This window comes from Canis aureus, chromosome 34 (assembly GCF_053574225.1).
Source record: "Canis aureus isolate CA01 chromosome 34, VMU_Caureus_v.1.0, whole genome shotgun sequence".
NCBI lineage: Eukaryota > Metazoa > Chordata > Mammalia > Carnivora > Canidae > Canis > Canis aureus.
In genome coordinates this window covers 16452084-16471202 of record NC_135644.1, presented here as the reverse complement: position 1 = coordinate 16471202, position 19119 = coordinate 16452084, and the positions used below count along the sequence as shown (strand labels likewise).

General features: G+C 36.6%; 2 protein-coding genes across 2 annotated transcripts in view; both read left to right on the top strand.

The window, feature by feature from the left end:
* Nucleotides 1–752: 752 nt before the first annotated feature.
* Nucleotides 753–3973, top strand: PHOSPHO2 (phosphatase, orphan 2). Its single transcript, XM_077883123.1, has 2 exons — nucleotides 753–892; nucleotides 3211–3973. The coding sequence occupies exon 2, from the start codon at nucleotides 3237–3239 to the stop codon at nucleotides 3960–3962; it is 726 nt and encodes a 241-aa protein (XP_077739249.1). The 5' UTR covers nucleotides 753–892; nucleotides 3211–3236; the 3' UTR covers nucleotides 3963–3973.
* The window catches only part of KLHL23 (kelch like family member 23), a 36477-nt gene continuing 18110 nt past the window's right edge, over nucleotides 753–19119 (top strand). The window contains exon 1 of the mRNA XM_077883118.1: nucleotides 753–892. The gene's annotated coding sequence lies outside the window, so the exon portion shown is untranslated. The remainder of the gene's footprint in view (nucleotides 893–19119) is intronic.

The following is a 19119-nucleotide window of genomic DNA, read 5'->3' as shown; positions in this document are numbered from 1 at the left end:
GTAAAAAACACAGGTTATGTTTATATATATAAATGTTATGTTTATAGATATATAAAAACATTGCAGAGATGGCAAATATATACTGCTCATGCTTTTGGAGAGAATAATTAATAACTGCTTTTGGAATTTTAAACTGGATTCAAAATAGATTCACTTTTTTTTTTTTTTTTCAGATTCACATTCTTTAAACTTTTGTGCACATCCTTAAGTTTTGGAGACATTTTTATTAAAGTATAGCACTAGGGGGGATCCCTGGGTGGCACAGCGGTTTGGCGCTTGCCTTTGGCCCAGGGCGCGATCCTGGAGACCCGGGATCGAATCCCACATCGGGCTCCCGGTGCATGGAGCCTGCTTCTCCTTCTGCCTGTGTCTCTGCCTCTTTCTCTCTCTCTCTCTCTCTGTGTGACTATCATAAATAAATAAAAAATAAAAAAAAAATAAAGTATAGCACTAATCTTTAAAAGTTTATTGACAATAGAATGTAGTACTTATCTATTATTTAACAAGTAAAAAGGAAAAATGGAACCTGGAAATCTTAACATAATCAGCCTAACACTTGTGACTTTATCCACTGGATTAAAATGTATATTCATTGTAATCTTTGTTTAATCAAGATTTTGTTTCTCCCATTGCCAATAAGTGCCTTTCTAATGTAAGAGAAAACAGCGTAATTAGAAAACATAAATTTAAAAATATCTTAAATACTTTTAATTTTAGGAGTTAAGAAGTCTCCGTTTCTTTGCTCCAAACCAGAAGACTTTGTTTCCTGCATATAGAGTAGGAGTAATGTTGGTTAGAAACTGGCTGGTGTTTAAAGGTGAAGATTGTCTTGACTGTTTAACCTAAGCCCTATTCTGAAGTAAAAATAATTGTCTTGGAAATACTAAGTTGGGTAAGTTGGGTTTTTTTTTTGGTTTTTTTTTTTTTTTTTTTTGGTAAGTATTTTTAATAAAGGTTTATGTTGAATGGTGATAAAAAACTACTAGAAAAAGATCTGAAATGTTAAAAAGTATATTTTCAGATAGAAATACTCAACAGCAGAACTATGTTAATTTCAGGTTTATGATCTATCTTATTATTTTGAGGTTAATAAATAGTTTAGGAATTTGGGCAACTTTTGGCTCATTAAGTATCAGCCTGAGACAGTTTTCAACCAGCGAGTTACATTTAATTTTTTTTTTAAATTTTGTATAAATTCAGAATACTTGAAAAGCATGTGTAATTTAAAGTGTGCCTAGAGTGCAATACTAATGTGTTTGTCAACTATGCCTTATTGCTATTTGTTACATTGTTTTTAGGACAGTGAATTCTGCACTTAAATTTCTAGGAGCCAGTTAGAGAGAATAGCTGGATTAGATAGTTAGAGTACAAGGATCCAGAGTATCAGAGTATTATGTACTGTGTCTCTAAATTCACAAAACAAGAGATACCCTTCTAGGTTAATCTCCAGATAGTCTAAATTGAGAGACATAGAATACTAACTCTTGTATGAGTCAACAAGCTCTATTCTCCATTTCACCTCCTAGATATCTACTCACCTACTGGATAAACCAACTGACTGAGCCACCCAGATCCCCCTTCCTAGTATTTATTTTAAACTGATTAATAGGGACGCCTGGGTGGCTCAGTGGTTGAGGATCTGCCTCTGGCTCAGGGCATGATCCCTGGGTCCTGGGATCGAGTCCCACATCAGACTGCCTATTAGGAGCCTGCATCTCCCTCTGCCTGTGCCTCTCTCTGTGTATCTCTCATGAATAAATGAAATCTATTCTAAATTTAAAAATCTTAAGAAAACAAATAAACTGATTAATAAGTGGGACACCTGGCTGGCTCATTTGGAGGAGCATGAGACTCTTGATTTCAGAGTTGTGAGTTTGAGCCCCATGTTGGGTGTTGAGATTACAAAAAAATAAATAAACTTAAAAAAAATAAAGTGATTAATAAACTTTAAATGTTTTATTTCTTAGACACTAGAGTATGGTACTTTAAGCCTGAACTTTGGAGTCAAGTGTACCGGAGTCCAAACTCCAGCTTTTCCATTTAACTAATACTTAACCAACTTAACTCATACTTAAGCTTTGGCTTATGTATCTTTAAGATGATAGTAATACTTTCTACTTGATAGGGTTATGAAGTTAAGTGAGATGATGAAATTGTAAAGTTCTTAGTCTAGTGCCTGGTATATTATGATATCTTTAAAAGTGTTAGTTACTCTTTAAAAAAATATTTTTTTGTTGTTTACACACAGTAATTATAGCTTCTCTTGGGTTTCTTTATAACTGTTTTTTTACAGATGGATAATTTTTATTCATAGCATCTGTTGACCAGTTTAGTTTTTCTTTTTCTCAAGGAAAACTAAGGTCATTTATAAGAGGGTCACTTATATTTAATGACCTTCATTATCATTTAATGAAAACAAAGAATTAAGTGTCATATAAGCAATGTGACTTTTCACACATACCCAGATTATTTGGTACTCCAGACTGAACTATCTTAGAAAATAAAAATAAATTTGAAAATTGTTAACAAAAGTTACTTATAGTCTGGAAGGATGGAACTGGTGCCAAGTTTAAGTAATTTGTTTAGAATTTCAAATACACCATAAGCAACCATTTAGTTGTAACACTGGCATTAATGATTTCAAGCTAAATACCTTTTTAGGAAGATTATTCAAATTTTGTAAGATTTCATAGTGTTAAATTTGGTAGAATTTAGGTCAGTATACAGAGGATTTATTTTATATTATACATAGCCTGTTAGTTTAAATGTGGATTATTGTAAATATTTTAAACTAATAAATTTGTGATTGATAATTTAAAGAAAATAAGAATGATTAGCCAGGCTACTTTTTTCTGTCATGTTTTATAATTTTTCTAAATTAGACTGTAAGGGAATAATTATTTCACTACTCTCATTGGCTTAATCTGTAGTTTAATTCTGAGTGCTCAAAAAATCATCCTCACAGGAACACAGTAATACTGTGAATATCCTTTTGGATATTCTATTTCCATTTATTTAAAATACTCAAATATGAACTTTGCTTCTTAGGAAAAAGTAATTAAATGGTGGTCTTAAATGCTTAATCGTTTTAACTTTTTTATATTAGGCCTTTATTTTAGCAGATTAACACTCAGCAATGTTTGTTAAATAAGTGTAATAGCTAGATATGTAAAACAGTATGTTTAGGAAACAATATTTCTTCTTTTTCAGGGTAACCCAGATTTGCTTTTGGAACCATGAAAATTTTGCTCGTATTTGACTTTGACAATACAATCATAGATGATAATAGTGACACCTGGATTATACAGTGTGCTCCAGAGAAAAAGCTTCCTATTGAACTACAAAATTCTTATAAGAAAGGATTTTGGACAGAATTTATGGGCAGAGTCTTTAAGTATTTGGGAGATAGAGGTGTAAGAGAAGATGAAATGAAAAGAGCAGTGACATCAATGCCTTTCACTCTAGGGATGGTGGAACTTTTGAACTTTATAAGAAGGAACAAGGATAAATTTGACTGCATCATTATTTCAGATTCAAATTCAGTCTTCATAGATTGGGTTTTAGAAGCTACCAGTTTTCATGATGTGTTTGATAAAGTGTTTACAAATCCTGCAGCTTTTGATAGTAATGGTCATCTCACTGTGGAAAATTATCATGCTCATTCTTGCAACAGGTGCCCAAAAAACCTTTGCAAAAATGTAGTTTTGGTAGAATTTGTAGATAAGCAGTTACAACAGGGAATAGATTATACACGAATTGTTTATATAGGTGATGGTGGAAATGATGTCTGCCCAGTAACTTTTTTGAAGAAGAATGATGTTGCCATGCCACGGAAAGGTTATACTTTACAGAAAACTCTTTCCAGAATGTCTCAAAATCTTGAACCTATGGAATCTTCTGTTATAGTTTGGTCCTCAGGTGTTGAAATAATTTCTTATTTACAATTTCTAATAAATGAGTAACATGCCAACAAGGAGTAATATGGTGTGTATCGGTTAAGGTTAGGTACAACAACATAAAACTAAAACCCCAAATGCCAGTGGATTTTTTTTAAAAAGTGTTTTTTTTTTCCCCCTCTCACTTAAAAGAATTTCAGAGGTAAGTAACACAAGGCTGCTGTGGTGCTCTAGCAACCTCAGCACTTGGCTTCTATCTCACATTCCAAGATTGCTGCTCAAGCTCTTTCCCTTACATCAACACTAGCCAGCAAAGGAGAGGGCAGTAAGTAAGTGAGAAGTTTGCACCCTCACTTAATTTTCTTTGGCCAAGGCTTAGTCATGGTCACCCCATCTAATGGTGAGGAAGGATGAAAAATACAGCTTTTATTCCAGATGATCAGATGCCTGGGGAAAAATTGAGGGGAAAAAGAGTACTGGATTGAGGTGGGTGCAATTAGTGCCTCTGCCAAATGTGGTTGATAGATTGTATTTTTTAATTTATTCCCAGAGAGAGTAGTCCTATATTATACTTTCTTAGATGCTTATTTCAAAAGCGTATCTAGTAGTTACAGATCTTAAAAACAAACCTGATACTTTATTCACATAAGAATAAAAAATTCCCAAATATATATAATCTCCTATTTTCAAATAGGTATTTTTTTTAAAGATTTATTTATATTTATTTGAGAGAGGGCATGAACAGGGGAAGGACAGAGAAAGAATCCTTGAGCAGATTACCCACTTAGTGCCAATCAGGACCCTGACATCATGATCTGAGCCAAAACCAAGAGTCAGTCACTCAACCAACTGAGCCACCCAGGCACCCCCTAAGTCAGGATTTTATAGATAGGGATGAAGTATCTATCTCAGAAGTTTTTGCGAATTTCAGATTTTCCTTTTTGAAATGAGGTAACAGCATTCTTCAAATATTTTAAATTTATGTCAGCATCACAGACTATAATCCCAGTATCCTAGTTTAGTCAGTATGTTATTTCTGTTTAGCAACATAGGGCTTGAACTCACAACTCTAAGATTGAGAGCTGATCTCAGCGATCAAGAGTCAGAGCTTAACTGAGCCAAACAGGAGCCCCATTTTGTTGTTGTTTTTCTTTTTATTCAATTGAAGTTTAGTTGATACTGGGTTACATTAGTTTCGGGTGTACAACATAGTGATTGGACAAGTTTATATGTTACGTGTTTATACATCATGCTGTGTTCACCACAAGTGTAACCCATCTGTCACCATGCAAGGCTGTTACAGTACTGTTGACTATGTTCCCTATGTTGTACCTCTCATCCTGTGACTTAACTCATTCCATTACTGGAAGCCTGTATCTCCCACTCCTCTTCACCCGTTTCCCTTTCCCTCCACCCTCCATCCCTCTGGCAACCATGGGTTTATTCTCTATATGGGTGTCTTTCTGCTTTCTTTGTTTTATTTTTCAGACTACACATATAAGTGAAATCATATGTTATATGTCTTTCCCTGACTTATTTCACTTAGCTTAATGTCCTCTAGATCCACCCATGTTGTTGCGCATGGCAAACTCCCATTCTTTTTTTGTGGCTGAGTAATATTCCAGTGTGTGTGTGTACACATCATATCTTCTTTATCCATTCATCCATGATAGACACTTAGGTTGCTTCTGTCTTCTGGCTATTATAAATAATACTGCAATAAACACTGGGATGCATATATCTTTTTGAATTAGTGTTTCTGTTTTCTTTTGGTAAATACCCCATAGTGGAATTACTAGATCATATAGTATTTGTATTTTTTTTAATTGAATCTCCATACTGTTTTCCATGGTGGCTGTGCCAATTTACATTCCCACCACCAGTACATGAGGGTTCCTTTTTCCTCATATTCTTGCCAACACTTATTATTTATCGTTTTGTTACTAGCCATTCTGACAGGTGTAAGGTAGTATCTCATTGTGCTTTTGATTTGCATTTCCCTGATAATTAGTGGTGTTCAGCATCTTTTCATGTGTCTCTAAGCCATCTATATATCTTTTTTGGAAAAATGTTGATTCAGATCCTCTGCACATTTTTTTTTTTTTTTGCCCATTTTTTAAATTAGATCTTTCCTTTGGTGTTGACTTGTAAAAGTTCCTTATATATGTTGGATATTAACCCCTTATTGGATATATCATTTGTAAATATCTTTTCCCATTTATAGTAGTTTGACTTTTTGTTTTGTTGATGGTTCTCTTTGCTGTGCAAAAACTTTTTAAAATTTTGATGTAGTCCTAATAGTTTTTGTTTTTGTCTCCTTTGCCTAAGGAGATATATCAGGAAAAATGTTTCTAAGACCAATGTCAAAGAGATTACTGCCCATGTTTTCTTCTAGGGCTTTTATGGGTTCAAGTCTCACATTTAGGTCTTTAATCCATTTGAATTTATTTTTGTGTATGGTGTAAGAGTCTGGTTTTATTCTATTGCACATAGCTGTCCAGTTTTCCCAGCACCATTTTAAAAATTATTTTTAGCTATGAGCCATTTTATTTTTTGCTTTTTTCTTCCTTCTTCCTTCCTTCTTTCTTTCTTTCTTTCTTTCCTTCTTTCTTTCTTTCTTTCGAGAGAGAGAGAGAAGGAGTGGGGAGGGGCAGAGGGAGAGGGAGTCCCAAGCAGCCTCCACACCTGGAGTGGTTCTCAGTGTGGAACTGAATCTCATGATCATGATCTGAGCCAAAATCAAGAGTCAGACACTTAACTGACTCAGCCACCCAGGCACCCCTTCCTAGCACCATTTATTAAAGAGACTCTTTCTCATTGTATGTTTGCCTCTTTTATTGTAGGTTAATTGGGCACATAAACGTAGGTTTATTTCTGCACTCTGTTATGTTCCATTGATCTGTGTGTCTATTTTTGTGCCAGTACCATACTGTTTTGATTATTATAGCTTTATAGTATATCCTGAAATCTGGGATTGTGATACTTTTACCTTTGTTCTTTCTCAAGATTAGCAATGCAGACTTGAGTGATACAATATATAACAGTAGGAATACTCAACATTTACAAGACTATTTCATATGAGGATATTGTAAAACATGTTTCATACATAAAACATCAACTGCTCTGAAAATTTTATAATTCTATGCTAATTTCTAGGCTCTCATTTTTTAGGCATGAATTTCCATTATGTATTGATAGAATTTTCTTTTCATTACAGAAAGCACTAAAAACAGATTTTCCATATAATTTAGTGGGAAAAATTGGTACCATCTATTTTTTTAGGCTAAAAAAGTAAATCTTTGTTTAAATCTTTGTTTCACTGTAATTAATAAATTAGATGACATTGAAAGACATTTATTTTTAGGTATTGAGTAAGGGAATGAAATGAGATTATCTGGGCTATTTAGAGCTCCCAGGTGCTTGGCAGAAGAAGTAGGTCTAATTTTCCTCAAGAGGAAATTAATATCCTGAGTGTGGAGGACAGACTCTAAGGTGGCCCCCATCATGATCCCTATATTCTGGTATTCTGTGTGTGTAGGGGGTGACCTATGATTTGCTTCTAATCAATGGAATACCACAAAGATCAATGGAATACCACAAAGATGATGGGATGTATGTGATAAGGTGACATGATTACATTACATCAGATTGTAATGCTCATCTTGTTAAGGAATTCTCTCCTTTTATTTCTTAAAGATTTATTTATTTATTTGAGAGACAGAGCATGTGCACAAGAGGGGGAAGGAACAGAGAGAATCGCAAACACTACATATTGAGCCTGGAGCCCAACGTGGGACTCAATCTCATGACCCTGAGATCCTGATCTGAGCCAAAGCCAAGAGTCTAAGGTTTAACTAACTGAGCCACTTGGGTACCACTATTTTTTAATTATTATTTTTTAATTCTCTCACTCTTGACTTAAAGAAGCAAGCTGCTGTGTTGTGAACAGGACTTCAGAGAGGGCCACATGGCAAGCAGTTGAGAGTGGCCTCTGGCTAACAGCAAAAAGTAGGCCCATAGTTCAGTAGTCCTTACGGAACTGCATGCTACAACTATGTGATCTTGAAAGTGGATCCCTTCCTACTGGAACCTCAGCTGAGATTATAGCTCTGGATGACACCTTGATTGGCTTTGTGAGATCCTGGAACAAGACCAGTGGAGCTGTGTTTGGACTCATGACCCACAGAGCCTATGAGATAATAAATGTTTGTTGTTTTGAGGTGCTAAATTTGTGGTAATTCTGTTATACAGCCATAGAAAATTAATGCAGTAAGCCTCAAATCTATAAATAATTTTGCAAGTACCTTGTAGGGCATACAATAAAAAGTAGCCACACCAAAAGACATGAATGATAACCAGCAGAAGCTTCCGTTTAAATAGATCTGCAGGATCACTAGATATTATTTTCATACATACACTAAACTTTTGAGAATTTTGACAGAACTGAAAATTACATAAACAATATGGAAATACTAGAGCTGAAAATTAACATGACCGAAATTAGAATCTTGGTGAATGAATGAAAAAAAAAAAAAAGAATCTTGGTGAATGGATTTGACAGCAGAACAGGCACAGCTGAAGAGAGAGTTAGTGAATGAGCACAAGTTAGAAGAAAACATCTGGAATGATGTGGAGAAAGACAAAACTATGAAAATACAGAAGAGAAGTTAAGAAACATGGAAGATAAAGTCTAACAGGAAATTGGTGTCCCAGAAGAAGAGGAGAAAGAACATGAAACATACAGTGTTCTAAAAGATAATGATGGAGAACTTTACAAAATTGATAAACAGCATCGAAACAAATTCAAGAGTCTTTACGAACCCCAAACAGGATAGATAAAAAGAAAAACCACTTGAAATCACACCACTGTAGAACTACTGATTACCAAAGACAGAAAAAGCGTAAAATAATCAGAGGAAAAAAAAGACATTGAAAGGAGCAACAATTATGCTAAAAGCTGGCATTATTTCTTTCTTAAATGTTTGATACAATTCAACAGTGAAACCATCCAGGCCTGGAATTTTCTTTGTTGGCAAGTCTTTAACTACTTACCCAATTTCTTTCATAGATGCGCAACTATTCAGGTTGTGTCATTTTTCTTGAGTAAATTTTTTTTAAAGATTTTATTTATTCATGAGACACAGGCAGAGGGAGAAGCAGGCTCCATGCAGGGAGCCCAAGGTCTCCAGGATCTCCAGCCCAAGCCCAGGTCTCCAGGATCACGCCCTGGATTGAAGGTGGCGCTAAACCACTAAGCCACCCAGGATCCCTTTCTTGAGTAAATTTGGTCATCTGTTGACTATATCTATTGCTGCATAGCAAATTATGTCAGAATTTAATAGCTTAAAAGTAAGCATTATCTCACAGTTTCTGTGGGTCAGGAATTCAGGAGCACTTAACTGGGTTGTTCAGGATCTTTAATGGGTCAAGATGTCAGCTAGAGTTGTAGTCATGAAAGTTCCACTATGGCTGGAGGACCTGCCTTCAAGGTGGCTTGCTCACATGGCTTTTGGCAGGAGGCTGCAGTCCTCACTGGTTGTTATCAGGAAGTCTCAATTTATTGCTGGTTGTTGGCAAAAGGCCTCAATTTCCAACCACTTGGACCTTTCCAAAGAACTGCTTGAGTGTCCCAAAGACTTGGTTTTCTGCCAAGTGAGTGATCCAAGAGAGAGGGCAGAAAGGAAACCACTATGCCTTTGTGACCTAGTCTCAGAAGCCAAACACTATCAATTCTATTTATTAAAACAGAACACTAAGTTAAGCCCACATTCACAGGGAGGGGGAATTAGACTCCACCTTTGGAGAGGGAGTTAAAGAATGTTGGGTATACTTTAAAACCACAGTAGTTTTTCTCAAGGGCTTTACTTCTTGTAATTTGTGAAACTCAGGGACAAATAGTTTTTTGTAATGTTCCCTTATTAACCTTTTAATTTTTAAAAAAAGATTTTATTTATTCATGAGAGAGAGAGAGAGAGAGGCAGAGGAAGAAGCAGGCTCCATGCAGGGAGCCTGATATGGGACTCGATCCCAGGACTCCAGGATCACACCCTGGGCCGAAGGCAGGTGCTAAACTGCTGAGCCACCCGGGAATCCCTAACCTTTTAATTTTAAAGTGAACATATGTGTACCTATTATTTAGATTTTACCATTAACATTTAATTCTGCTTGTTTTTTTTTACATATCTATACATCCCTCTATCTAGCCCTTTTTTTTCTTTTGCCTTTTTAACATAAGCACCATTCTTCCCTTTGATTTTTTTTGTTCCCCAATATATCAAACCCAGTGCTTATGTGGATCTGACTGGAATTCAAACAATATTCACTAGATGCCTGTGGCACCTCTCTCACCAGATTGTGACCCCAAAATGTCTCTAAATATTGCCAAATGTCTCCCGGAGAATAAAGTGATTCTGGCTGAAGAACTACTTACTTAATGCTTAAAAGTCGGTATCTTTTATTTGTGGATTAAGTGAGGATATAACAATTGTACAAGCTAAATATTGCTACTCTTAAAGCCACAGATCCAAAATATTTTCCCCATATAAAAATTTCTTCATCACCAAGTTCATAGCCTTGTGACAGCACATCCACCACCATCTAAGTGTTTAATAATTTTCTTTTTTTACCTAAGCTTCATGTCCAATGTAGAGCCCAATGAGGGGCTTGAACACTCGATCCTAAGATAAAGACCTGAGATCAAGAGTCGGATGCTCAACTGACTAAGGTATCCAGGCACCCCTAATAAATATTTTTGATGCCTAATTCAGTCACTTCCTTAGTATGTTAAATATATATTGGACTTCTTTTCTTTTGGGGGGGGAGATTTCTTTTCCTATCCAAGTATTATATGTATTATGGCACATGTCTATTAGTTTAAATCTGCTTTTGTAGTACAAGTGTAGTCTTTTGTAGTCCAAGTTATAATTACATCTTTATTCTACCTTCTTTATGTTTCTCTGATATGCCTACATATTTTTCACAATTTTTTAAAGATTTTTTCTTTTTCTTTAAAAATTTTATTCATTTACTCATGAGAGACAGAAAAGCAGAGACACAGGTGAGGGAGAAGCAGGCTCCATGCAAGGAGCCTGATGTGGGATTCGATCCCGGGACTCCAGGATCATGCCCTGGGCCGAAGGCAGGGGCTAAACTGCTGAGCCACCCAAGGATCCCTTTAAGATTTATTTTCTTATGTTAGATAGAGAGGGAGAGGTGAGCAGATTCCCCCCTTGAGCAGGGAGCCCAATGTAGGACTCGATCCCAGGACACTGAGATCATGACCTGAGCCAAAACCAAGAGTCAGAAGCTCAACCATCTGAGCCACCCAGGCGCCCCTGATATACCTATTGATATGCTTTTACAGCATTTTAATTTTTAGCTCCTGATTTATACTACCCCTGCAAATAGTTGGAAAAGATTTTTTTACAGTCTCATAAGCTGCTTCCAGGGACAGCTGATATATCAGTAAGGCAACTGCATGGAGGCACCAGATGGGGTGGAGTAGCTCTGATAATAGTGTGGGATTAGAATGTATAGCCACTTCTTACCCCTATAGTCAGATATGCTCTTTTACAGAAGAGTCCTCTACTGATACAATAACCACACAACACATCTTCAGATGAGACTAATTGTGGGAAATGTATAAACAATAATTGACTAAATTCTTTTACCTAATAACCTATCATTTTGTGCACTCTATTTGATTTCTTTTTTTAGGTGGACAGTGTGATAGTCCTGTTGTAGACAGATTTTTCGATGTGCTCTGTAAGGGCTCATGGAATAATCTAGGGCAAAAGCTAAATCTAGCCTACTTGTTTATGTCATACAAACTGATGTCTGTATGATGACTGTTCAAATGGAAACAAAATATTAACATAGATGTTTCGTAACACAAATTCTTAGTCCCATTGTTTATGGAAAATATTTCTTAGTAAAAAATTAGTTTGTCTTATGTATTTAAATAATAAAATGTCATTTGTGTATCTAAACAACTAGTAAATAATATTTACAATTAAACTAAATATTGTTTACCTCATAAGATTTTTATAATCAGTGCAAAATGGAAACTTTGGTCATTCACATTTTTTTAAAGATTTTATTTATTTATTCATGAGAGATACAGAGAGAGAGAGAGAGAGAGAGAGAGGCAGAGGGAGAAGCAGGCTCCATGCTGGGAACCTGACAACCGACTCGATCCTAGGTCTCCAGGATCATGCCCTGGGCTGAAGGTGGCGCTAAACCGCTGAGTCACCCCCGGCTACCCGATCATTCACATTTTTAAAAAATTATTTATTTTAGAAAGAAAGAGAGCACAAGCGGGGGAGAGGGGGCAGAAAGAAAGGGAGAGAGGAAGAGAAGAGCACAGAGCCCAATGTGGGCCTTGATCTCATGACCCTGAGATCATGACCTGAGCCAAAATCAAGAGTTGGACTCTTAACCACCCAGTCGCCCCTCGTTCACATTTTTCCAACTATTTAGTAATTTTCTGGATTATATCATATACAAAAATCACAATTCTTTTCACAAGTTGATCCAAAAATATTTTCTTCTCCTCGGTTCAAGGTGAAAGTATGTTCCTTCAGGGATCTATTAACAACCTAGCCCTTGTCACACTTAAATCTAGAAAATCCTATTGCACAAGTTTGGAAGCTAAAAATACTTCACTCAACAAATTTTTTTGGCACCTACTATGTCCAAACAAAACAAAAACCTGTGGAAGTATAGGACTATCTCTTACAGAGAATGATACCCTTCCAAGAATTTACAATTTTGTTGTAATGTACAATACCAAAGTATGCTTCATAATGCATCTTAGTAATTAGCATAAACTGAAAGTATTTAGATTAAGGAATGACTAAATGACCATATAGCACAGTGTTTTACACTCCATCAATTGATTAATTTTGATGGAAGCTTTATGAAGGCAGTAGACTGTGATCCACACCTTAAAAAATGGAAAGAAGGAGCACCTGGCTGGCTCCGTTGGTAGAGCATATGGCCCTTGATCTTGGGGTCATGTGTTCAAGCCCAGGTTGGACATAAAGATTACTTTTCAAACATAGAAAGGGGGCAGCCCCGATGGCGCAGCGGTTTAGCGCCGCCTGCAGCCTAGGGCGTGATCCTGGAGACCCTGGATCGAGTCCCACATCAGGCTCTCTGCATGGAGCCTGCTTCTCCCTCTGCCTGTGTCTCTGCCTCTCTCTCTCTCTCTGTGTCTCTATGAATGAATAAATAAATAAATAAATAATCTTTAAAAAAAAAACATAGAAAGGATTTGGAGAGATGGAAAGGATAGAGTTTCCCAGATGAAGGGAATAACTTGAACCAAGATGGGAGTGAGCATAGCATATTCACAAGGCAGTGATGAAGTAGCTGGCCTAATAGTTAAAAGTTTAAACTGGGGAGTAGTGGAATCAATTTTGTAAGTGGGATTTGGCCAATTTATGGAAGGCTTGAAAGCTAACCACTGGAATTTGAATTTTTTTCTGTGAGGCTCTCAAGAGTAAGCAAAGGGAAGTGGTGTTTGGGGAGGATGAAAGGTCTTGTACAGCTTGGGAGGAAACGGGAGAGATGACACAGGCAAGTCTTGCTGTAAACTAAGTGAGAAATGACAACAACCTGATAGAATTAAAATGAAGGTATAAATCAGATGCTTTGAATTTGAAAATAAAAAAAGGTCAAACCTTTTAGACCATATGCTAATCCCCACTACTGCGGATTAAGTCACTTATGTAATTTCCTAGAGAACTATGGGCCCTTGAGCCAAGTTTTATTATTTTTTTAAAGATTTTAATTTATTTATTCATGAGAGACACACAGAGAGAGGCAGAGACACAGGCAGAGGGAGAAGCAGGCTCCATGCAGGGAACCCGACGTGGGACTCGGTCCCAGATCCCCAGGACCACGTCCTGGGCTGAAGGTGGTGCTAAACTGCTGAGCCACCCGGGCTGCCCAGAGCCAAGTTTTAAAACAAAACTCTGAAAGTCTTCCTTTAAATCCATCCATGTTTTCATTTATAGGACAAATATTTATCGAGCACCTGTTACATGCAGACATTATTCTAAAACTACAGAAATGAATTAGAGATAACCATGAACAGACAAAAATCAGTGCTTTCATGGACCTTCCATTCTAGTGTGAGAAATCACACATTAATCTGATAAATTAGCAAATACAGGGCACCTGGGTGGCTCAGTGGTTAAGCATCTGCCTTTGGCCCAGGTCAGACTCCCAGAGTCCTTGGGTCAAGCCTTGCATGGGGCTGCTTGCTCAGTAGAGAGCCTGCTTCTCCTTTTCCCTCTGCTGCTCCCCCCTGCTTGTGCTCTCTGTTACTCTCTCTCTGTAAAATAAATTTTTAAAAAATAAGCAAATATATATAATTTTATAGATGGTAATAAGCACTATGGTTTAAAATAAAGCCAGCAAAGGGGATAGGGAATAGCAGGTGAAGTAGAAGACAATTTTAAATAGGTTGGTAGATGAAGGCCTCACTTGAGAAGTTGATATTTGGGTAAAAACCTGATGGAGGTAAGTGAGCAGAACATGTAGCAGTAGCTAGGAAAAGCAGCTGTAGGCAAAAGAGCGAGCTAGTAGTGAGGACAGAAGCAATGCTGTTCCTAGTGAAGGCAGAAAGCAGAGTTGGGTGTGGGGTCCAGAAGGCCATTATAAGTAATTTGGCTTTTACTAAATGAGGCTGTCATTGGAGAGCTTTAATCTCTGATTTATTTAAGAGTATCAGTTTGTCTTGGTTTATTTGAGCCAATGCTCTTTTTTTTCCTAGTTACAGAATTGGGTTTCTGTTGCGTGTAATTGGAAAAGTTTCTAGTTTATTATACTCTATCTATTAATTTTATCTGGAATTTACCTTTAACGGTGGCACCAAAAACATATTCCCAATAAACTGCTTTTAAGTGACCCTCCACCACAAAGTGGTAGACTAGTTCCTGTTTTGAGTCTTTCATAAGTTTTTTGAACAAGTACCCCCAAACAACTGAAAAATTAAGTACTCACTTCCACATTTTCAGACTGATTTTGAAAACTTTTCATCATAAGTTTAAACAAAAAAAATAAGTTTAAACATTTGCTAAGCTTGTGATTTCTTTTTTTTTTTTTTTTAAGATTTTATTTATTTATTTTGAGAGAGAGTGTGCGAGCAGGGGGAGGGGCAGATGGAGAGAAAATCTGACTCCACTAGGAGTGCAGAGCCTAACACAGGGCTGGATCCCATGACCCCAAAATCACCACCTGAGTCAAAATCGTGTTGGCCATTCAACCAACTGAGCCACCTAAGCACTCCCCAAGGCTGTGATTTCTAATATAAAGAATGACTTTTTAAAATTTTTATTTTTAAGTAATCTCTATACCCAACAGGGGGCTGGAACCCACACCCTGAGCTCGAGTCACACACTCCACTGGCTGAGCCAGCCAGGTGCTCCATGAATGACTTTTTAATAGGAGTTTAAATAACTTTTAAATCTATTTAGTGAAAGCTATCTATAGTAATTTGAAACCTACCATCATTCATTTAAAAATACATAAACAAGGGGTGCCTGGCTGGCTCAGTCAGCGGAGCATGCAACTCTTGATCTCGGGATTGTGGGTTTGAACTCCAGGCTGGCTATAGAAATTACTAAAAAATAAAATCGTAAAAAAAAATATATAAATAAGTTCTTTAACTGTGATTTTTACCTTTTTTATTGAAGTATAGTTGACATACAATGTTACATTAGTTTCAGGTATACAACATAGGGATTGGACAAGTTTATACAATCTCATACATTGTGCCATGCTTAGCACAAATGTAGCTACCATCTGTCAACATACAACCCTATTACAATACCATTGACTATATTCCCTTGCTGTAACTTTTATTCAATAGCAGACAATTTTCAAGCTTGTTCTTTTTTCTTCTGGAGCCCATATTTCTGTTCTACTTCTCCCAGAAAATGTCCTACTGAAAATACAGGCAGTCTTCATTTTACACAGTGTTACAGGAACATAAAAATGACTATGCAAGATTACTGTGCAAAGGAATGTTAATAATTAGTGGGAAATATTTTAATTTCTTGTCACTTTTAAAATGTTGGGGTTGTTTGTTTGTTTGTTTGTTAAGATTTTATTTATTTGACACAAAAAGAGAGAGTGCAAGTTAGGGGAGCGGCAGCCTGAGGGAGAGGGAGAAGCAGTCTCCCCACCAAGCAAGGAGCCCAATGCCAGGCTCAATCTCAGGACCCTGGGATCATGACTAGAGCTGAAGGCAGATGCTTAACCGACTGAGCCACTCAGGGGCCCCGACATTTTTTTTTTTTTTTTTAAATTCATGAGAGACACAGAGAGGTAGAGACACAGGCAGAGGGTGCAGAAGCAGACTCCATGCAAGGAGCCCTATGTGGGACTCGATCTGGGGAATCCAGGATCACACCCTGAGCCAAAAGCAGACACTCAACCTCTGAGCCACCCAGACATCCCTGGGGCCCCAACATTTAAGTTTTTTATAAGAACATTAAAAACTGTCTTACTGTCAGTTACAAATGTATAGGAAAATGAAAAAATAGTAAGATCAGTATTTCCTTAGTATACTGCAATTAGAAACATTGAGGATGAAAGCATTTCTTTGTAAAAAAGTTTTGCTGAGTAGTTTGAACAGTTCTTGCTTTCTTTTTCCCGTATTACTTACAATACAGGGAGACCAGAATCTTTCTATGCCCTAGTGAACTGTCAAACTTTTTTCTAAGTTTGGATTAGCTTGCAACATTTTATCCTTTGCATTCTCTTTTTCTTTTTTTAAGATTTTATTCATTTATTTGAGAGGTAGAGATTGAGAGAAAATGAGAGAAAGCACAAGCAGGAGGGAGAAGCAGAATCCCACTGAGCAGGGAGCCCCACGTGAGGCTCAATCCCAGGGGACTGATGACCTGACTGAAGGCAGATACTTAACCTACTGAGCCACCCAGGAGCCCCTATCCTTTGCATTTTCAGTGTTGTGAAGAGTCTCATGAGTTCCTTTAATATGAAGTTTTTTGCCCACATCACTTCTTCTGGGACACCTTCATTCTTTTTGTCAACAACCACTTTTTTCACTTAAGTCACTAAGTTGGCCTGCCAGTTTCCACTGGCTGCATATCTGAACTCTCGATTGGTGGCAGTGTCAACATTCCCATGGTCAGCTGTTTCTTCTAGAATTTCATTATATTCAATTCAAATTTCACTTGTGGCATTATCCTTTTAATTCTTTGCTGTGCTTTCATTTCTGCTAACCAATGTCCTCTTTCAATGATCTATTTTTTTAAATATTACATACATTTATCACTGGCAGACAAGGAGGTAAGACAACTACAAACTTTGCTGTCTGCATGTAAACTGAATAACAGATGCATGGTTACCAATCACCAATGACTTTGAAAGAAGAAACATAATAGGCCACTGACCATGATGTTCATTTGTTATTTATGTAGTGACTCATGGATTAAAGAGCTTGTAGTGAAATTTGTTTTGTGCAGTTACAGTTCATATACCATAGTAATTGAAATTTGAACCCTGTTTAGGGGATTGGTATTATTTAAGCCATGGTAATTGAAATTCATGCATGTTGGAACTACTCAAAGAAAGGATTGCCTATTTACTTTTATACTTGAAAATCTTTTGTTAATCATCTCCTTAAACCTGTCTGCAACAAGAATGTACATAATTATTTTTTTTAAGATTTTATTTATTTATTCATGAGAGACACAGAGAGAGAGAGAGAGAGGCAGAGGGAGAAGCAGGCTCCATGCAGGGAGCCTGACATAGGACTCGATCCTAGGTCTCTAGGATCACACCCTGGACTGAAGGCGGCGCTAAACCACTGAGCCACCTGGGCTGCCCAGAATGTACATAATTAAAATTTAAACCCTTTTATGACCTTGATTCTTAAGTAGTAAAAAAAATTCTGGGCTGATTAACATTACAATTGTTATAATTGATCAAACAACATAAATATGTTTAAATTAAAAGTAAAAATTGCAAAAATTATTTCAATCTGATGAATTGGGCTATTTTCTTTTCACTTAAACCATATGTCTTTAGCTAAGTTCACTTACTGTTCAAATGAGACAGTTTAGATCAATGATATTCCTGATTTTCATTTCTGTAGATAAAATCCATGAAAAAATGTGTTCACATAGACAAGTAGATGGGAATGAGAGGAATTTTATTATAGCAGTACCACTCATTTTGTGGATTCTTTCCAAGATATTTGTCAAAAATGCTCTTTGACTTTTGCTAAAAACAAGGATTTGAAAACTTCTGACTTAAAAAACTACTTGTTACCCAGTCATTAAAATGTTCATTTTCTTATTTTCCAGAAAGCATACCAAAAAGGCTTTGCCACATATATCAGCTCCACAGCAGCTATTATACACCTGTGCTTGTTGTATACTGTACAACTCCTAAGGACAGTGTTCACATTGCAGTGTACTTGAGGGGAATGAGCTGGAATTGGGCAGTGCACAACATACGGAGTTGTATGTGGTAGCCTTATAAATTATACCTACTATTTTATACTTAGCAGCAACTTATTTAATCCAGTATGTAAATGAAGTATACAAAAGCTCCTGTATATATCTGTCATTTACACACACTGATAATGATATCACAATCAGCATATCAAACACTTAATGACATAGCAATGCTGAGTGCAAAGATGTACTAATATGGTAAAAACAATAAATAAAATTGTTATTTTTAGGAACCAAGAAAGGGTCTTTTGAAAAGCAAAGTGTGGTGTCAAAAGCCGTCTAATTCCATGCCAAGCTCAATATCTGCCAAGAGTCATTTATATCTCATCTCCATGGTGGCTCTTTATTTCCTTAAGACTTGAATTCACAGATGGCACATGTGTTTTCTTGAACAGTGTCATTAATGTATTTAACTTATGAATGCTAATTATATGTTTCCGTGTGCATCCAATCTATCAGCATTTGCAGTGACAAAGCACGTGGTAAAGAGAAGCTCCGCTGGCAGTACCTTCCAGGACCTGCTCTTCCCTTGGCAAGTTGAGGCAGTCTAATATATACTCCTAGACACTTTTTTTGGCCTTAAAAAAAATTGAGATACAATTGACATGCAACATATACACTTTAAAAGCAATAATTCACACCAGGGAACATAAGGCAATGGAAGCAAAAGTTTTTTTTTTTTTTTTTTAAGATTTATTTATTTATGATAGAGAGAGAGAGAGAGAAAG